The sequence below is a fragment of the Cynara cardunculus genome (assembly GCF_001531365.2).
Source record: "Cynara cardunculus var. scolymus isolate 2C chromosome LG 8, CcrdV1, whole genome shotgun sequence".
NCBI lineage: Eukaryota > Viridiplantae > Streptophyta > Magnoliopsida > Asterales > Asteraceae > Cynara > Cynara cardunculus.
The window spans coordinates 19,275,574-19,294,401 of NC_037535.1; the positions used below are offsets into that span (position 1 = coordinate 19,275,574).

The 18,828-nt window shown below is 37.9% G+C and overlaps 2 protein-coding genes across 2 annotated transcripts in view; both read right to left on the reverse strand.

Annotated features, from left to right (window-relative positions):
* Positions 1-2,430: 2,430 nt before the first annotated feature.
* On the reverse strand, positions 2,431-4,872 carry LOC112516932 (metacaspase-3-like). The gene is made up of 5 exons (XM_025124189.1): positions 4,314-4,872; positions 3,690-4,020; positions 3,460-3,583; positions 3,126-3,293; positions 2,431-2,769 (listed from the first exon to the last, which is right to left on the reverse strand). Exons 1-5 carry the CDS (start codon positions 4,819-4,821, stop codon positions 2,710-2,712), a joined length of 1,191 nt encoding a protein of 396 aa, XP_024979957.1. The 5' UTR covers positions 4,822-4,872; the 3' UTR covers positions 2,431-2,709.
* A 4,783-nt stretch (positions 4,873-9,655) lies between these two features.
* The window catches only part of LOC112516533 (probable CDP-diacylglycerol--inositol 3-phosphatidyltransferase 2), a 14,828-nt gene continuing 5,655 nt past the window's right edge, over positions 9,656-18,828 (reverse strand). Inside the window, exon 11 of the mRNA XM_025123618.1 lies at positions 9,656-9,955. Coding sequence (XP_024979386.1) covers positions 9,896-9,955 — 60 coding nt within the window. The 3' untranslated portion in view covers positions 9,656-9,895. The remainder of the gene's footprint in view (positions 9,956-18,828) is intronic.

Here is an 18,828-nt window from a genome sequence, read left to right on the forward strand (position 1 = left end):
TGTTTATCTGCAGTTAGTTAGACGAATTCAAGTATGGAGCTTTAATATAATTTATCCAATATATCGCATTTGTACAACCAATGCAACCCAATAAATTGAAATATTTATGAAAATGATTAGAGTTCATTTATTATGATTTAAATATTTATGGAAGATGAATACGRTTCATTAATTATGATTAATACTTTATATTAGGAAATAATCAAAACCTCTATAAAATCACATATTAATCAAATGAAATGGACGGTTGAGATTGTGTTGTATTGGTTGCGGAAATGACAAGGGTTGTATAATAACCAACATATATATATATATATAAGTATTAGCAAGACCAACTTTTTTAACTTATGAGCTATAGCCCAAATATATCTCTGAGCCCAATATAAAGCCTAACATCTAACATAATCAAATCTAAATGAATTGGCGCCTAAAAATCTTTAAACCAATAAACACATCGACACATTTGACATTGACGGTCTCCAAATTTTAAAATCTCTCAAGAACTCTATCAATCTATTGATCTTTCCTAATTCATGGTTTGATTTCGATGCACATCATCAAGACATTAAGCAAGTGATTCAGCTATTTCCTTCAATTTTTTTGATTCCAAACTCAATCAGTTCAAGTCCACTAAAAGCCTAAAACGCCTAAACCGGTCAGACCAAGCCACCTTTTCATGGTCCGATTTAACCGGTCTGGACACTTGATGTCAAACCATTCGGTTTGAAAATTTTATAAACCACCATTACAGTTTGGTTTATGGTCTGAGGGATTAAACCGTCCAAACCGTACCGTGAACACCTCTAACATTAATATCAGTACTTATTTTTTATATCTAATACATGATATGATTAAAGGGGGTGTATATAGCATAATTTTCATCTAATTTAATTTTGATGACGTTAAGAGGAAAAAAAAATTAAATAACTCAATTGTAGTTAATTATTTGTGCTCAATAATTTAATTAAAATCTAATAAAAAATTATTTAGAGCAAATAAATAAATAAATAACCAATGTATCTTTCTAGAAGGTACGAATCCAAGGATGAGAAAAAGTGAAAAACGAAACGATGAATTTAATTCAATCACCGACGGCAGACGGAACTTTGATTTCCCTCAAAATGCGGTGGATCCACCACCATGCAGTTCATGAAAAATAGGTGCAAGGTAGCATATGCGTACATAGACGCAACCTCCTGCATTCCGTATACGTCATTGATCTCACGATACGTATTATGCCGACAATACGGTCAACAAAATGCTTGGTTAATCGACAATACGCACACGTTTCACGTTTCCTTGAAGGGAAATTTAAATGATTTAACCACAAGATTTGTGACCGGTTGATTTGAGCTTGAGTTCAAAAGTTCGGTGTTAGGATAAGTAATTAAGTATATTTGTCTATGTTTAGAACATGAGTAGCTAGCATGCATCCAACTGAATTTACTTGTATTAAAGTTTTTTAATTGTTGTTTGCATCTACATTAATTGGTCCTCTTAAGAACCAACCCAAATGATAAACTCATATTAAGCATGGATTTCTGTCATTAACTTTGTATGTAAATTGTAGATGCTAGTCTTTTAGATACTCTTAGTTGAGCAGTTCTAAGTAGTTACAACTAGTGTTGATTCAAAGATAATTGACATTCTGTTATCTGATCAGTTGTCTGGTGAGTAGCATGGTTAACTGGTGGTACTGCTATAGATGTTCTGTAGGGTAAGATTAATATAGGCAGGAGAAAGAATTATGGAAGAATTGTGGAAGGTTTAAGGGTTGTAATTTGACATGAATGGGTATGCTTGTTCCTTCTCCTTATTTCCTTATTTTTGTTCCATCTATTTTGGTGAGACAGAAATTTTTTTCATTTTTGTCCCATTTTGTTCTGTCTGGTTTGGTTTGGTTTGGTTTGGTTTGGTTTGGTCTGGTCTGGTCCGATCCTGGTGTAATTGTTGCACCAAACGAGGGACAACAGTTTTTTGTTTTGTCTTGCTTACCAACGGCATCCTAGCTGATGTATTCAGAGAAGTGAAAATTCACTTTTGTTTAAATTGGTGCAAACTGATACATTCTATTACATAAAGCTAGAATGCATCTCATGTTTCTTATGAAGAAGTCACTCAATTAGTTGCCTCCTTTTAAGGCTGAGTAAATCTAGACAACCATCAAACCCTTTTGCAGTTATTTGATACATTTTCTATAATCTATGCCTTCTATTCCTTACTATGCTAGAATTTATGTTCTGATGCCGTGCAGTAATTGCGATGTGTCTTTTGTGGAAAACTTCTAAGCCAATATTACCTAGTCTAAGGCATTGCTTATTTGGAATTCCAGTTTGGTTTTTATGGTTAGATTAATTTGGAAAAAATAAGTTTAACTTAGAACAGTTAAGACTCTATTTTGTCACCATGGAACATTGGAACTGTATTTTCGACATTCAAGTATACTAGCTCAAACACTTTCATTAGTACAAAGTGATGTACACTACTAAGCTTCAATGGGATGGAAAGAGGACATTGTGAACCAAACGTTATTTCTTCTTATCAACCTCCGTAAAACTTTGGAATGATCTCATTTTAATGCACAACTTTGCTGATAGAAAAGGGCTATGGTTTCTGTTCCCCGTACATTGACTGCATAGCTTGAGATCAATTTGGAATCCATTTATTTTCTGTTTGCATATAGATAGGTAGATGGACTGAACTTATTCTCTACAACATAAAAGCCTCAGAGTAAATCTCGAATCTTGTGGAACAGGATAGTTGAGGCTCCTGCAATAATCAGTATAGCAACGTTGGCACATATTACAAGCTTATAAAAAGTGACAATATGAAGTAAAAGAACGATGATTGATTGGATATTCTACAGCAAAATAATACATGTTAGTAGCTAATTAGCTTATCAAAACCTAGATGTGGAACCTATTATAAGTTATGACCACAAGTATGGAGGTGCCGGTTATGAGCAAATAGTTATATGGGAAATTAGTATTATTTGTTACTTGTTATAGTTTTACTAGAAACAGTTTTATTTTCAATTATGTTGTTTGATGAAAGCCGCTTAGGATTCGAAGAAAGAGAGCTAATCAATTATGCCACTGTAATCAGACTTATTGTGGACATCAAACCTGTGATGACGATGATGCAAATGAAGCATTCAGGCCTTGTCGTTGATGAGCGTCATGAACTCTTTTGCGCATGTTGTCAAGTAAATCTCCATATGATAATTTACGTGAGCTTTGCACAGCTTGGATGAAGCTGTAAGTCAATGCACCGATGGAATTGCCTGTGAACGCCTGCATGAAAAGTACACATTGAGTAGATGTTGGCTAGTAGGAAGTTCCATAGCTATTTTACTTACATATTACATTGTGAAAAGGTAAAAACTAAACTAAGCCAAATAAGCACTAACAGAAGTATTGAATACACCATCGAGGCCAAAAGAACAACACACATACTGACCGATGTATCTGCTGAATTTTGATGGTCATCACAGGCGCTAATGCAGATTGCTTTTCCACCACTAGTACCCCCATATGATGAAACATATGAGGGATGATGATCTTCCCACTTATAGAATCCTCCCCTGCATATAGAAGGTAAATGTGAGGCTTCCTGTTTTCTGAAATCTTGCAACTATTGAAATAGTAGAAACGAGTGTTCTTATAAATTACAACACTGTTAATACTAACCTGTCAATCCTGCAAAGAAAAGGTAAATCAAGAAGAGTTCCACTAAAGCAAGTGTCCATGATACTGTGAAGTATTGCTCCATGAGGTAGAGGTGCTACAATGATTGCATTGATCTCATCATCTAGTATCTTGCCAGATTCACTATAGTCAACAGGACATAAAGCTTCATCAAACCCATCTTTTTCATCTCCATTGCTATCAGGCACATGGGAGCCATGGCCTGCATAGTAGAACACCAATGAATCCCCAGCTCGGCAACCTTTGGTGAGCCACTCTAATGCCATTAGTATGTTGCGTCTGGTTGGAGTCCTGGTGGGTTCTGATTCCTCTTCTGCATAAAAAGGCACACTAGTCAAGTTTGAATCTTGCACTACCCATGATATGATGTTGTCTGGGATGAATCTTGCATTACCCATGATTTAATAGTTTGAGTTTGAATTCAAATAGGTGGACTTTGCAACTTGTTTAAGTTAACTTTTGCTCACAAAATATTACCATTCAATACAATTTACTGTTTGCCATTGTTCATCGACAGTTTTTGTTCATAAATAGTTTGTATTCTTGCTATTTTCAGGGTTGGTAATGAGAGAGAGAGAGAGAGAGAGGGAGGAAAAAACTGAAAACCTGTAAGGATCCGGATAGAAGCATTTGGGAAGCCCAGTTTCACCAATAATCGGTGCATACTCCTAACATTATTTATACTTGCATCCAGTGCCTTTATGTGGCCTTTATAGGTCACGCCACACAGCACCGCCCTCTTCTTCTCATGCACCTGTGGCGATTGTTGGTACATCTGTGGTTTTGGGCGATCATAACCGTTGCTGTACAGTGCCGGAGATGACAATGCCTGTGGCTGTGGGCTATAATAGCCATAACCATATGCTGCCTGTGGAGGTGGAGCTGAATAACCAGTATATGTTGGTGTTCCTAAAGGCTGACCATAAAGGCCGTTATAGTAGTTATTGCTTGACGCTCTATTGGCATATTTATCAACATAATGGAGTACTTGAGGGATGACATGATGACTAGCTTTTTTGTTGGGCTTGCTGACTTTGTAGCAGACGGGACAAGGTCGACCAGGCGGCACCATCAGGTAATTCTTGCACCCTTTGCAGCGTCCTTGAGTTTCCATATCTATCTGGTTATAGATTTAGAATGTTTGGCAAGTCTTTTTTGAGTTTGTTCAGCCCGTTTTATAGGCTGAAAAAAGTATCGATAACTTTTGCTTTCTATCAGAATTTTGGTTTTGTATTATAACAAACTTAGGCTTTATTCCATCATGGGTGAGGGTATGGAGGGAAGAACCAGGTTCGCACTTCAAAGTTCAAAACATCTTTCGGCAGAGATAGATTCGTGATTTGGTTCGACATCTCATATTTTTATATATAAGATGAGCATATATATGCTACTCATGACTTACTTGCCTAACCATTAAAGTTAACCTGTAATTAGATCGGCTTTCCACTTTCATAACCAAGCTTAGCTGTTAGAATTAAGCTTGTAGATCCTTTCTATAATAAGTCATTTGGGAATAAGATGCCTAAAGATCTACAAGCTAAATTTTAAAAGCTCAAGAGTTAGATGTGTATTAAAGCTGTAGAGTTGAGTAATTAGAGCTGTAGAGTTGTAGCTGATAGTTAGCATATGCAAATGGAGGATTTAAGGAAGTTTTACACATAGCTATTTATGGTATTTTATGTTTGATTTGCATAGCTTGGATATAGCTACAAGCACGTGTAAAACCAAACTAAACAAACCCCGTATCCGACTCAGAAGTAGGGTCCAGGGACGGTGGCGAATCCAGAAACTTCTATCATTGGGGGAACACTTAGAGGTGTCAAAAAAATCCAAAACCGATAACTCATCCATACCAAGACGGTTTCGGGTTATTCAGTTTTCGAATTAAACGGTTTGGTTTGATTTTCGGTTAACTTTTTTACTATTTCGGTTAAACTGAGCACATTATATTATTATTTATATACTTTACTATTTCGGTTAAATCGAAAGCAAGTAAATACATTAGATATTAATACAAAATTTGAGTGGGTCATAATGGACCAATGGCTAGAGAAATATAAGCCACAAAATCAATTTGTAATACAAAAGCATATTGCCACTTGGTCTTAAACTAATTTATAACAAACCTAGTGAAAAATAAATCAGAATGCTTAATAGTTAAAAAAAATATAAATTAGTGGTCGGTAGCAAAAAAATTAGAAGGCAAGAAGCCAAGAAATTAAACTCAGTTAGAAAGAAATCAAATAGCAAGAGGCCAATAAATCAAATAGCAAAAGGTTGATAAATCAAAAATAAAAGACAAACGAGTAGCAAATCGGAAATTAAAACAAACAAACTCAAGAACCCTAAATCCAATAACAATGACTATAGATCTACAAAATAATAAAATGCAAAAAAAAGTTACAAAAAGACATAAAATAATGGTTTATCAAATCAATAGCATTATAGCAAACGAAAACAAGATGACTTGAGTTGGGTTGGGGCCTTCAGAGTTGGGGGCATTAGAATTTAGTTGATGGGGCATCATATGAATTTTAGCTAAAAACAAAATCTACAACACTTCAAATTGAGTTTTCGTAGATCTTCTCTGTGAGGGTAGGATGTACGCAAACCTGTTTTCCATTTCTAAGGGTAGATTGCTTGTTTCCATGAAGCTACACGCACCTATAAAACCAAAGTAAACCAAACTAACTTAGGGGTTGTTTACCAAACGCTTATCTGGGTAAGCGCTTGCCAAGTAACATTACCTCTCCGGATGAATATGGTAAGGACCAAGAATCTTACCCGGTAAGAGCGAGACAAGGACCAAGAGTGTTATCCAGTAAATGAGGGCGACGACTCTTATCATAGTAAGCGCTTACCGGGTAAATTGTTGCATACAATGTCGTTTTTGTGGACTAAAATCCTACCCAAAGTAAATAATAGTGTTAAATTTACCGGTAAGCTTTTACTGGGTAAGTGTTCGGTAAATGGCCCCTTAGTATATCCCACTCAAAAGTTCAGGGTCTGGAGGTAGGATCCAAAAAATTTGCTTCTAATTTACACTGCCATGGATGTTATGGTATAGATACTTTCTTGTTCTTCAGATATATGATTTCCATATAAATTACTAAATCGGATATTAATCAGGATGGAATATATTGTTAGATGGTTAATGATATATACATACATGTATATATTGATGTTTGTTACGTGTGACAGTTGGAGAAAAGGGAAAGGTTGAGAAGGGAACCATTCGGAGAACTATGTATTTGTTGTTTATCGGAGAACCTTAAAAAGTCTCGCTTGTACATCGTTCTTTTCTTGGTGCCTAGTGGCTAATTGATTGTATATATTTTTGTTATTTCTTCTTTTGCAGATTCCTATTGATGGTCAATCATTCACACGTACGGTATCTTTTGATCCAAGGGTCAATGTCCAACGGAGTCCGAGTTAGTGGTAGATCCCAACTTTCTTGGAGGTCAAGGATTCAAAACTCCGCAAAGGTGAGGAGTGTTTGTGAGTTTTCCCGTATATGTTTGCAAGTTGCCGGTGCAGATTAACTCATACCCTTTTTTGTAAAGTGCAAATGTCTCTTTCTGCATTTCTGTGGTTTTTTGAGTACCCTTCTACAGCAGATTCCTACAGATGAAATCTTGATTTAAAGGGCAAACCACTTGCACATTTTCGATCGTTCATCCTTCAACCGTGAATGTCATCCGGTATACTAGGACTTTTATTGGCTCTTATGAATTAGTGCTTATGAGATTGTTACAAAAAAGTGTAAGACGACTTTATGATGCTGGATTTCTTGGAGGAATTAGATGCATTTTGATGAAAAGAGAAGTGGGAAAGTAATTAAAAACTATTTGTTTTTTGCAAGTAGAACCTCGAAAAGTCGTATGAAATGGTTAATGGAAACAATGAGCTGAAGCCCATTGTATATCGTATTCTCAAGATTCTTATTCGTCTTTTCGCGCAGGTCAAAGCATACACGCCACCAAAGAACAAGCACATACGTTAAAGATTGCAAGTCTTGATCGGTGATCATTGAAGATAAAAGACGTTTTATTCCTAACATGGTTTGGTTCTATCAATGATTTATTATGCACGGGGTTTTGGTCCCAAATAGAAATAGAGTATTGAGGCATGATGTATGTATTCCGTTGTGTTTAGGGGTCGTCACGTTGAGCATTCCAATGGCGACAAAGAGTTCCGTGAACGTTTTTGAAAATTTTAAAGTATTGGTGTTTGTTTTGTAACGAGTAATATTTATATAATAATAAATACAACAGATAAATTCACACAAGTTTAAACCCTAATACCGTTTCGCCAAACGTATACTTGTATTTTTTCTTGTTATACGAGTAGTTGTGTACTTGAAGTTGACCAAAGTTGTAACGCTATTCTTTTTTGCATTCCGAAGAGCAAAAGGTTGGTTTGCAATTGGATAAAGTTGCTCGCATACACTACATAATATTCTCTTTCCCTTTAAAAGTTTGGAGCCACTAAGGGGCCTTTTACCAAACGTTTATCGGGTAAGTGTTTACCAAGTCACGTTACCTCACTAGATGAATATGGTAAGGACCAAGAGTCTTACCCGGTAAGTGAGGACGACGACTCTTACCACGGTAAGCGCTTACCAGGTAAATTGTTGCATACGATGTCGTTTTGGTGAACTAAAATCTTACCCGGTAAGTAAATAACAGAGTTAAAGTTTACCGGTAAGCACTTACCGGATAAGTGTTTGGTAAACGACCCCTAAATATCTTCACAATCGACTATATACTATTATTTCTTGTATTTTAAAAAACAAGTGGTTATTTTACAACAAAAATACAAACGCAACATTTTAATTAAAAAAAAGGCTACTCTTGAACCTAGACCTTAACAACCAACCTTGTTCGGTTTGCAAAATAACAAGGAACAAGAACGTGTCTATTTGATCGAAGCTATATTATAGGGGTGTTCAAAAACCCGATCAACCCAACCCAACCCAACCCAACCCAACGCGAAATAACCTAACCAGAAGGTACCCGTTGTCTAATCGAGTTGTAAAATTGTCAAACCGTATGTATTGGGTTACTATTATTTGAACCCAACCCGATGAACCCGATATTCTTTTATTTCTTAGATTTAATATGATTGTTGAATTTTTATTAATATATACATTAGACAATTACACTATCATGTATACTTTTGATATACACATTTTCAATCTATTCACATCTCTATATAACTCATTTGKATATATGTTCAGTAACTGTGAACATATATATGTAAATTGAGAAAGTTAACTGAATGTGATATACGTAAAAAATACAGATAAGTTGTATCAAATGGTTGATGATGAAAAAGAAATTATGAGTAGAGAAATAACATATTCAAGATTAAAAGAATATTCTAATGTACCAAAGTATCAACCCGACCAACTCGTACGGATTGGGTTGGGTTAAGATTTTTCAAATCGCAAACATTGGGTTGGGTTGTTCAAATGTCTTCAACCCAATCCATAAACACCCCTACTACATTAGGTTAAGACAAGCAAGATCGAGACATAAAAAATGTCATCAAACCAGGTGGAATAAAAATCATCGAAACAAGACAAGATTAACAAATTACCGTTGTCAGATTAAAATCGTCAACTTCACTCTCGTATGTAAAAACAAATTCATGGGATTTGCTTTAACCATACAGGATGCATAGAAACTTGAAAAATACATTTCAACCATCAAAAGGTACAAACCATCACAAGATCACAAGATGAGTTGCCTGCCCTGGATAATTAGAAAATAGATGTGATCGTCGGTCGACTTTTTTCAATTATATAATATTTATATATACAACAAATAGACCCTGCACACCCTTTTCACCTTTAGTGATGTTTGAACCCTTGGCCTCCAGTATCTGCTAGGCCAAAGGGCTTTTAGTTTGTGGTTTGAATTTTGATCCACCCAAATCTCATCTCCTCTCCTCTCCTCTCCTCTTGTAAGAAAACAGGAAGTAACAGTTTAAAAAGTAAAGGGAGTTATGAACTACAAGAGGGCAGTCAGTGAGAGTGAGTATACACAAGGCCTTAAAGATTCTCTTCTGCTATTTTATCAGTATTTTCGAATAGTAGAACAATTTGAGCAACTTCTAAGAAAGATATATAAGTTCCTCCTCGACATCAAACCTAATCAAATAGTCATCGAGATCTGCTTCAATCGCTACGCCTTGTGCTTTTTGTTGAGGTCGTATAGCACACATAAATCTGCTGCTGTCTTCATCTGAGACCATGCACAAATGTCAGCTTCGGTTGCACCAAACTATGGTTTTACATATCCACACTAATCCATGATTTTACGTTTAAAAGAAAAGATAGAAAGGATTGTGGGACGTCATGCTTTTCAATTAACTAAATGACCCCCTTGATTAATAATAGAGGGAGTAATGAACTTTTCTTTTCATTTAAGGTAGAACCGGAATGTAGGCGCTTACTTTTGAAAGTGGACACTTATTTTTGGACAAACTAAAATAGAAATATGAACAATCATTTTTGGGGTGGAGACCAGAGAGTATAACTTTTTCGGTGAAATAGTGGGTCACTGAAAGACATCATGCACACAATATAAGTTCAAAAGAAATGAAAAAAAAATTAACATCAAGGGATAGGAATAGAAATGCATATAGAGAAGAAACTTAGGGGTTTCCGGTGTTCGACTTCTGAATGCATCATTTAGAAGACACCACATGAAAGATGGTTTGGTCATCTCCGATGTTGACTTCTAAATGCAACATTTAGAAGAAATACTCCCTCGGTTCCAAAATAAACATACAGTTTTAGAAATGTGTAATTATTACACTTTTTAAGTAACTAAATGACCATTTTACCCTTAATGATAGAGAGAGTAACGAATTTCTCCATCTCATAATTAAGGATATAATTGGAAAGTAGGCACTAACTTTTGAAAGTGTACACTTCTTTTGGGACAAACTAAAATAGAAATGTAGGCGCTTACTTTGGGACTGAGGGAGTATAAGACAAGGTTTGAATGCTATTCATGCCCCCTTCACCTTTTTCATAATTTAACCAGCCTTCAAGTTTAGCCTATCCCATTTAGTTAGGGATTAATCGGGCAAGGCTATTGAGCAGATAAATAGTGCATGCAAATAGGTTGTCAAAGCCTATTAAGTTCTTGGTATTCTAAAACCTAATTTTCATTCAGAAGCAACAGGAATATTATAGGCTTGTGTAGAAGCACAATTACGTAATCCTCCTTCCTAATTGTAAGCTTAAGGGCCAAATGTTAAATGGGTATATACACTATGACATGTTAACGAAAACTAAATGATATGTATTGAAAATACGTGCTCACGGAAAGAAAAAATCTTGCACATAATCCAAGAAACACAAAAGATCACAACAGCTGTCAGCTAATTACTTTTGATAAGCAAAAGCATAGGATTACACAATGAAAACCACCAGAATGTAAAAAACCGTGAAGTTATAAATTGCCAATTTACCCAAACTAAGGCTTCACATTTCTCGAGTCATTTAACCATAAAAAAGGATATATCCAGTCAAGGTTCTGATAGACCTAGACTTGGCACAGTCAAAAATTTAGGGTTTAATAATTATGAAAGTTTATGTTCCCTATATATGAGATTAATCAAATCATTAGGGGGGAGGAAAATTATTGATAAAGACATTGGTTTTCTAGGGTTTTGTGGGAAAGGGGGTTGACCTCTTGTCAACAAGGTCCAGAGTAATTTCTAGGACCAATGACTGCCAAGAATGTCAGTAAGTTGGAAGAAAGGGTTGGGGCATAACATAAATCAGGGAGGTGGGATCCACAATATTGGCCCGGTTTGTCTGAGTGAAAACTTTGCGGAAAACTTTGCTTCACTGAAAAATTGTTACTACGTAAAATTGTCGAGACCCAAATCCAACAGGCCAAAGTGGTGGGTGAAAGAGGGCCGAGAGAGTGGAATGGTGTTCATTCGAATTTAATAATGGATGGTGAAAACTGCAACATGAAAAAACATATATCAATAATGGATGGTGATGGCTCGCAAAGAATTTCTGTGAGGGGGCAACAATGGCAGGAGGCATGGCTCCAGGAGAGACGAAGAGGCGTTTGATCTTAGGTTCGAGCCCAAGTGGCAGCATGCCATCTTATAAAAGAGATCCAATAGCTTCTGTAATAAAAATAAAATAAAATTCGCCATCTATTTTTCTTAACCAATTGAGGGGATTCGGGATTCCTTCCCCTATTTTCATCTTTTTTGGTATTTTGAACTCTAGAGAATGCATCAAGTTACTAGCTCATATCCTTTTCGTTTGTTTCAATTGCAATTACAATTCATTTGATAACCTTTTTTTTTTTTTTTGTAAGGGTGTCCGGGCCAAAGCCCGACTAATCCCCGGCAAATTTGGAGGCTAAACATGGCCTCACTTAAATGTCGCCAACACTCCCCTCCCAGGGCTCGAACTCGGGTTTATGACTATGTCATGCCCAAGCTTTTACCACTAGGCTGGAAGGTCTTTGACTCATTTGATAACCTTATTGGGCAATGAGATCATAAAACCATATGATCATCAGATGGTGTCGGCTAGAACCACAGTGGTGAAAGAGGCAGTGGCGACAACACACGGTGGTCAGCAGAGACCATGTTATAGCAGTCAGTGCAGATGCACGACGATGGCTATCATATAGCAGCAATGACACAAATGTTGTATCATAAAGGATCAGGCATGGCCAGAATACAATTTGGAAAGGATACAACTTACAAGCTTACACTCGTGTCAAAGGGGATGGTAGGCCGAGCAAGGGGCCTCACTAGGCCGTAATTTCGGCCTGAAGTGGGGCTTGATATCGGATCCTTTTTTGGGCAGTGAAAAGAGGGTTTGAAGGGTCTTAAACCTGGGTCTCTCTCATCATGAAAGTTGTTGTCCTGACTTTGAAGATCATGGATCAGGATTACGAAGGAGAAATTCGATCCAAGAATCAATTGTAATCAATCTGATAGACCCAAACAATTGCAATCGTATTAATGGCAAAACTGGACTGATTACAATGAAGAATAGAAGAAAAACTAGATGGGAATTCGAGAGCCCATTTCTCTCCTATATGATCAAAAGATCACACAAAAACTGAATGAAAATCCCCTACCAAAACCACGCACCTGCCATATACCATTCTCCTTGCCTTCTTTATTATATTTCCAAAATTACCCCCTTGACTTTACTCTTTATTTATCTTTGGACCCCTCCTTAAATATACTTTCGTAATTGGAGGCTTATCAATACTCCCCCCCCCCCCAATTACTCACCTTGTCCTCAAGGTGGAATGTTGGAAACTGCTTACACATTCGGGTACGACTCCCACGTGTCTTCAAACTCTGGCAATCCCCGCCAACCAAGAAGGACTTCGATGTTATTATTGTTACGATATTGAATACCTTTCCGAGTTTTTGGTTCTATTTGCAACTCCCAATTATCTTTAAGTGCTACGGGGAAAGGTGTATGTGTTCCATGATTGCCAACAGCTTCTTTCAGTTGAGACACATGAAAAACAGGGTGGATGCTACTCCCCTCGGGCAACTGTAAACGGTAAGCCACCTTACCTATACGTTCGATAAAAGGCCTATAAAAATGAGAGGCCAACTTAACATTTCGATGAGTGGCCAAAGTCGTTTGTCGATATGGTGGTGCCTTTACAAATACCCATTGTCCAACCAATAGCTCCACATTCTTTGATGTTTTTCCGCCGATGCTCGTATTCTTTGTTGAGCTCGGAGTAAATGGGTACGTAGCTCCAACAACATTCTCTTTCTAACAGCATCTGATCCACATTAGAATTAGAGACCTTCATATGTGCATAAGGGGTTATTTTGGGAAGATCTCGACCATATAATATCTTGAACGGGGTGGTGTGGGATGACGTATAAAACGAGGTATTGTAAGAGTATTCAGCCCATGGCAGCCAAGTAACCCGCTTTCATGGCTGTGCTCCGGCGAAACAACACAAGTAAGCCTCAATTCCACGGTTTACCACTTCAGTTTGCCCATCACTCTAAGGGTGGTAAGCTGTGCTAAATCTGAGTTTAGTTCCCTGTAATTGCCAAAGTTCCTGCCAAAAATGGCTAAGGAAGACTTTATCTTGGTCCGAGACCTTGGCACCCCGTGAAGACGCACGATCTCCTTCACAAAAATGCCCGCTACTTTAGGTTCTGTGAAGGGGTGTTTAAGAGCTATAAAGGGGTTGAATTTACTCAACCGATCAACACCACCAATTGAGAGTTAAAGCCCTCGGAAACAGGTAATCCTTCTACGAAATCCATGGATAAATCTTCCCAAACCCGCCGTGGAATATCCTGGTTGTAGTAAACCGGCCGGTGTCAATGTCGAGCTTTTATTACGTTGACAAGTCACACACGCGGCTACATATTTCTGGACAGCCGACTTCATTCCTTCCCACCAAAATTCGGCTTTAAGTCGTTGTAAGGTTTTAAGGACCCCACATGACCCCCAATGGCTCTCCATCATGGAATTCCATAAGTAATCGGTAACGATAGGAGATTTGCTGGGGATTACGAGCTTACCATGCCAAAGTAACAAATTGTCTCGCAACTGAAATGGGCCTGGGCAGCCGAACCAAGTTGTAAAGCATCAATGCGGGCTTTACACTTAGGGTCTTGGTTTACTTGTTCACTCAGTTGAGTGATGTCCCATCCCTGAAAAGTAAGTAATTCCATTAAGGTTGGATCATGGGGTCTTCTAGATAAAGCATCTGGAGCCGCATTATCTTTTCCCGGTTTGAACTGGATCGAGAAATCAAACCCAATTAGTTTGATTAGCCATTTATGATACTCTATTGCCACCTCCCTCTGTTCTAATAAGTATTTAAGACTACATTGATCCGTCTTAACAATGAAGTGCCTTCCCAAAAGATAATGTCTCCACTTTTTGACAACCAACACGATAGCCATCAATTCGCGCTCATAGACGGACTTAAACTTTCCTCTGGTTGGTAAAGCTTGACTGAAGTAAGCTATTGGCCTTTGCGACTGCATAAAACAGTCCCCACTCTCGTACCAGAAGCATCTGTTTCTACAATGAATTCTTTATTGCCATCTGGTAAGGCTAACACCGACAAGCCCATCATAGTAGCCCTTAACTGTTGAAAAGCTGCTTTGGACTCCCCATTTCATTCAAAATTGTTTTTTTTTAATAGTTGGGTATTCCTCCATAACCCTTCACAAATCGTAGGTAGTATCCCGTAAGTCCTAAAAACCCACGAAGTTCTTTAACGGTTCGTGGAGAGGGCCACTCCTTAACTGCTTGCACCTTACCGACTTCTGCCTCCACTCCTCTATGAGAGATCAAGTGCCCCAAGTATTCGACCCGATGTTGCCCAAAAACGCACTTCTTACGATTTGCCACCAAGTGATTGTCGCGAAGAATTTGAAGTGCTAATGACAAGTGATAGGCATGGTCTTCTGCGCTACGGATGTAAATGAGTATATCATCAAAAAAGATGAGAATGAATTTACGAAGATGAACTTGAAACAACTTGTTCATAAGAGCATGAAACGTGGCCGACGCATTGGTGAGGCCAAAGGGCTTTACAACGAACTCATAATGTCCCTCATGTTCGGAATGTCGTCTTCGCAATGTCTCCCTCCTGCATTCTAATTTGGTGATAATCAGATTTGAGATCAAGCTCTGAAAAAATATGCGCACCATTTAATTCATCAATCAATTCCTCTATAAATGGGATAGGGAATTTATTAGCAACCGTAACATGATTTAGTGCGATAATCCACATAGAATCTCCAACTCCCGTCCTTTTTCTTAACCAACAGCACCGGACTCGCGTATGGACTCTAACTAGGCCGAATGATTTGAGCAGCAAGCATTTCTTGAACTAACTTTTCGATCTCATTTTTTTTTTCATGTGAATAACGATATCGTTTGGTACTTATAGAAATGGTATTTGGAACGAGGGGAATGGTGTGATCATGGCGTCGTTGTGGAGGTAAGCTGTTGAGTGACTCGAACACTCGGAGTATTGCTCAATAACCTCCTAGAACATCGAGTTCGATTCTAACTTTTGAAGGACAACCTCTTCTTGTAATGAATAAAGATCCACCAACAGGGCCTCTTCTATGGAATGCCACACTTTATAGAGAGATTTTAAAGAAACTGCAGCCTTTTGTAAACGAGGTTCCCCTTTGATGACAATTTTACACCCATCAATTTTGAACTTCATTTGCAATGCTTTCCGGTTGACTTTCATGTCACCTAAAGTTTCAAGCCACTGCATTCCAAGTATGACATCGGTCTTCCCAATTCTAGAGGCAAGAATTATGTATTAATTCTTAAATTTGGACGTAATAATTCCACCCCCTTACAACAGCCTCTGCCTTTTACGACATGACCAGTACCCACCCTTTACCCCGAAACTAGGAGCCTCTTGCATTGTAATTGTAATCGAGTAACCAAATCCGTAGAGATAAAGTTATGGGATGCCCCACAATCAATAAGAACGATCACGGCTTCTCCATCGATGTGACCCGGAATTTTCATAGTCCTCGGTGATGATAAACCCACCATAGAGTTTAGTGACAGCTCGATTGGTGGAATCACAGTATCTTGACATACCTCAATTTCATTTTGGTTAAGTTCGCCATCCTGTTCATTAGTTTCTGTAGGATCATCTTGGAGCAAGATAATCTATAATTCCTTGTTTTTACACTTGTGACCCACTCGATACTTCTCATCACATTGAAAGCAAAGTCCCTTTGCTCGTTTGTCTTGAAGCTCTGTCTCCATTAATTTCCTGGTCACTCCAGATTCGGGCCGTAATATGGATGTTGCACTAGTCCCCGTACTCTTCCTCAACAAGGATGGAGCACTAGTGACCGTGGTACTATAAGTTGGAGTTGGATGGAGACTTGAACTGGTGAAATTCGGGGAGGGTTTGTACGATACATTATGCCCTTTAACGCTTCCACTTAAACAAGAATTTCAATCCTCAACCAATTGGGCCGTTTCCATGATTTGGGCTAATCCTTGAGGCCTCAACAGTCTAACCTCAACCTGTATGTTGGGCTTGAGTCCATTCATGAAATTACACTCTAACACTCGATGTGAAAGATCTGATAGAGAAGACGCTAAAATTTCGAAGGAATGACGAAATTCGCGAAGGTTACCTGTTTGTCGAAGCGCTAAAAGTTGTTCAAGGGCGGAACCCTCGTCAGTGAGCCTAAACCGGTTGATAATCTGCAATTTCAGATCATCCCATAGTAAAATTGGACGGCGGCCATCAACCCAGTGGAACCATGCGAGAGCCTCACCCTCCATACATATATCCGTCGTGGCTACCTTCTCTTTATCATCGAAACGTTGAAGTGCGAAATAGCGTTCGGCTCTGAAAATCCACCCATCTGGATCAGTCCCATTGAACATGGGTAACCTACACGTCGTAATCTCCAATCGGATGGAATAAATCCTTGAGTCGTTGGTTTCGAGGAACTATTTGTCTGTTGAGAAGAAACGAAAGAAAAATTAACATCACCTATTGGTTTCGTAACCGGACTGCCGCCAGATCCATGTGATTGATACGAACCACCAGATGTCTCGCTGGAGATGATACCTTCGGCCCTTGTTGTATCAACGTATCCAATTTCCCCGCAATGGCTTGAATCCCTCGATCTAAATCATCGATCCTCTTGGTGTTCCCTTTTAAAATCGGTGCGAATTGCCTGAACACTCTTCTAACACGTCCAATCGATCAGCTTGAGATTTGGGAGGCATGGTCGATCAGAATTGGTGGCTCTAATACCAATTTGATAGACCCAAAAGATTGCAATTGTATAAATGGCAAAACCGGACTGATTACAATGAAGAATCGAAGAAAAACTAGACGGGAATTCGAGAGCCATTTTTCCTATACGATCAAAAGATCACACAAAAACTAAATGAAAATCCCCTACCAAAACCACGCACCTGCCACATACCATTCTCCTTGCCTTCTTTATTATATTTCCAAAATTACCCCCTCCACTTTGCTCTTTATTTATCTTTGGACTCCTCCTTGAATATGCTTTCGTAATTGGAGGCTTATCAAAATCTTAACAAAAACTTGGACCTTCAACTTGTAGACAAGGTGTCTTTTCAGTAGGGGAGTAATGTTAAAACTCGTGCATGGGCCTCGTCCCAGTTTGATTGCTCATTGTTCATTCGAGCAGGATTCAAACTCTCAACAATAGAGTAATCTTTCTCATTGTTCATTTGAACAATAGAGTTGATTGATTGCACCCTTTGTAATTGATTTATACCCTACCGTAAGAGGATTCACCCTTTTGTAGGGTCATGTCTCTTTCTCACTATCCAAATTTCTATATTTATTTGTTGATTGTGTTGAAAAATTGAAATTTTGCTTTAACTTATTCCCCCTACACCCCACCCCTGCACCCTCCAGGGCATCCAACAAGTGACAACTAAACTCAAAGATTGCTTTTGTTGCATGACTTAGCCCAGAACCTTAAGGCATGAATGACACCCATGGACCACTTGTGCCCATGTTCAAGAGCGGCAAAAGTTGTATCTATCTGGTTGAGTAGATTCTGATGTATGTTTAGCATAATAGGTTTTGTTGCACAAGGAAAAAAAATATTTTTCATATGATAACAGTCAACTCTTTAAAATTTTGATAGGTTACTTTATATGCAAGTGAAGGTTACCATGAGATACCTCTCATCCTACAATCACAAATTTAATCTACTCATATTAATCTTGAGATGAACTCAACCAAGTTCATTAAAGTAAACTTCTATAGGCTAAAACCTAACATGACTGAGTACATTCATTCCCATTGATTTTTAGCATTAAGATCCATTTTACAAGTCCAAGTAAGAAATTTGTTAAGAAAAGTGAATGTATTGGTGTATATTTATTATCCACAAAAAGTAAATGTGTTTGTGTTTCTTATTCTTTGAAGTCTTAATACAATACTTGATAGGAAAGTGAAGGCTAGTATATATATATATATATATATATATATATGTAGAGGAGCGATCAAATGAAAACCACCCTCATTTGTACAAACCGTACAAACCACCCTCATACGTCGATTTCATTGTTTAATCTTAT

Excerpts from the sequence above, each read along its gene's own strand:
- LOC112516932 (XM_025124189.1), bottom strand. The coding sequence starts at position 4,821 with ATGGAAACTCAAGGACGCTGCAAAGGGTGCAAGAATTACCTGATGGTG. Across the intron at positions 4,021-4,313 it reads TTCTATCCGGATCCTTACAG|AAGAGGAATCAGAACCCACC; the intron begins GTTTTCAGTTTT and ends CTTTTTATGCAG. Across the intron at positions 3,294-3,459 it reads AAAATTCAGCAGATACATCG|GCGTTCACAGGCAATTCCAT; the intron begins GTCAGTATGTGT and ends CTTTTCATGCAG.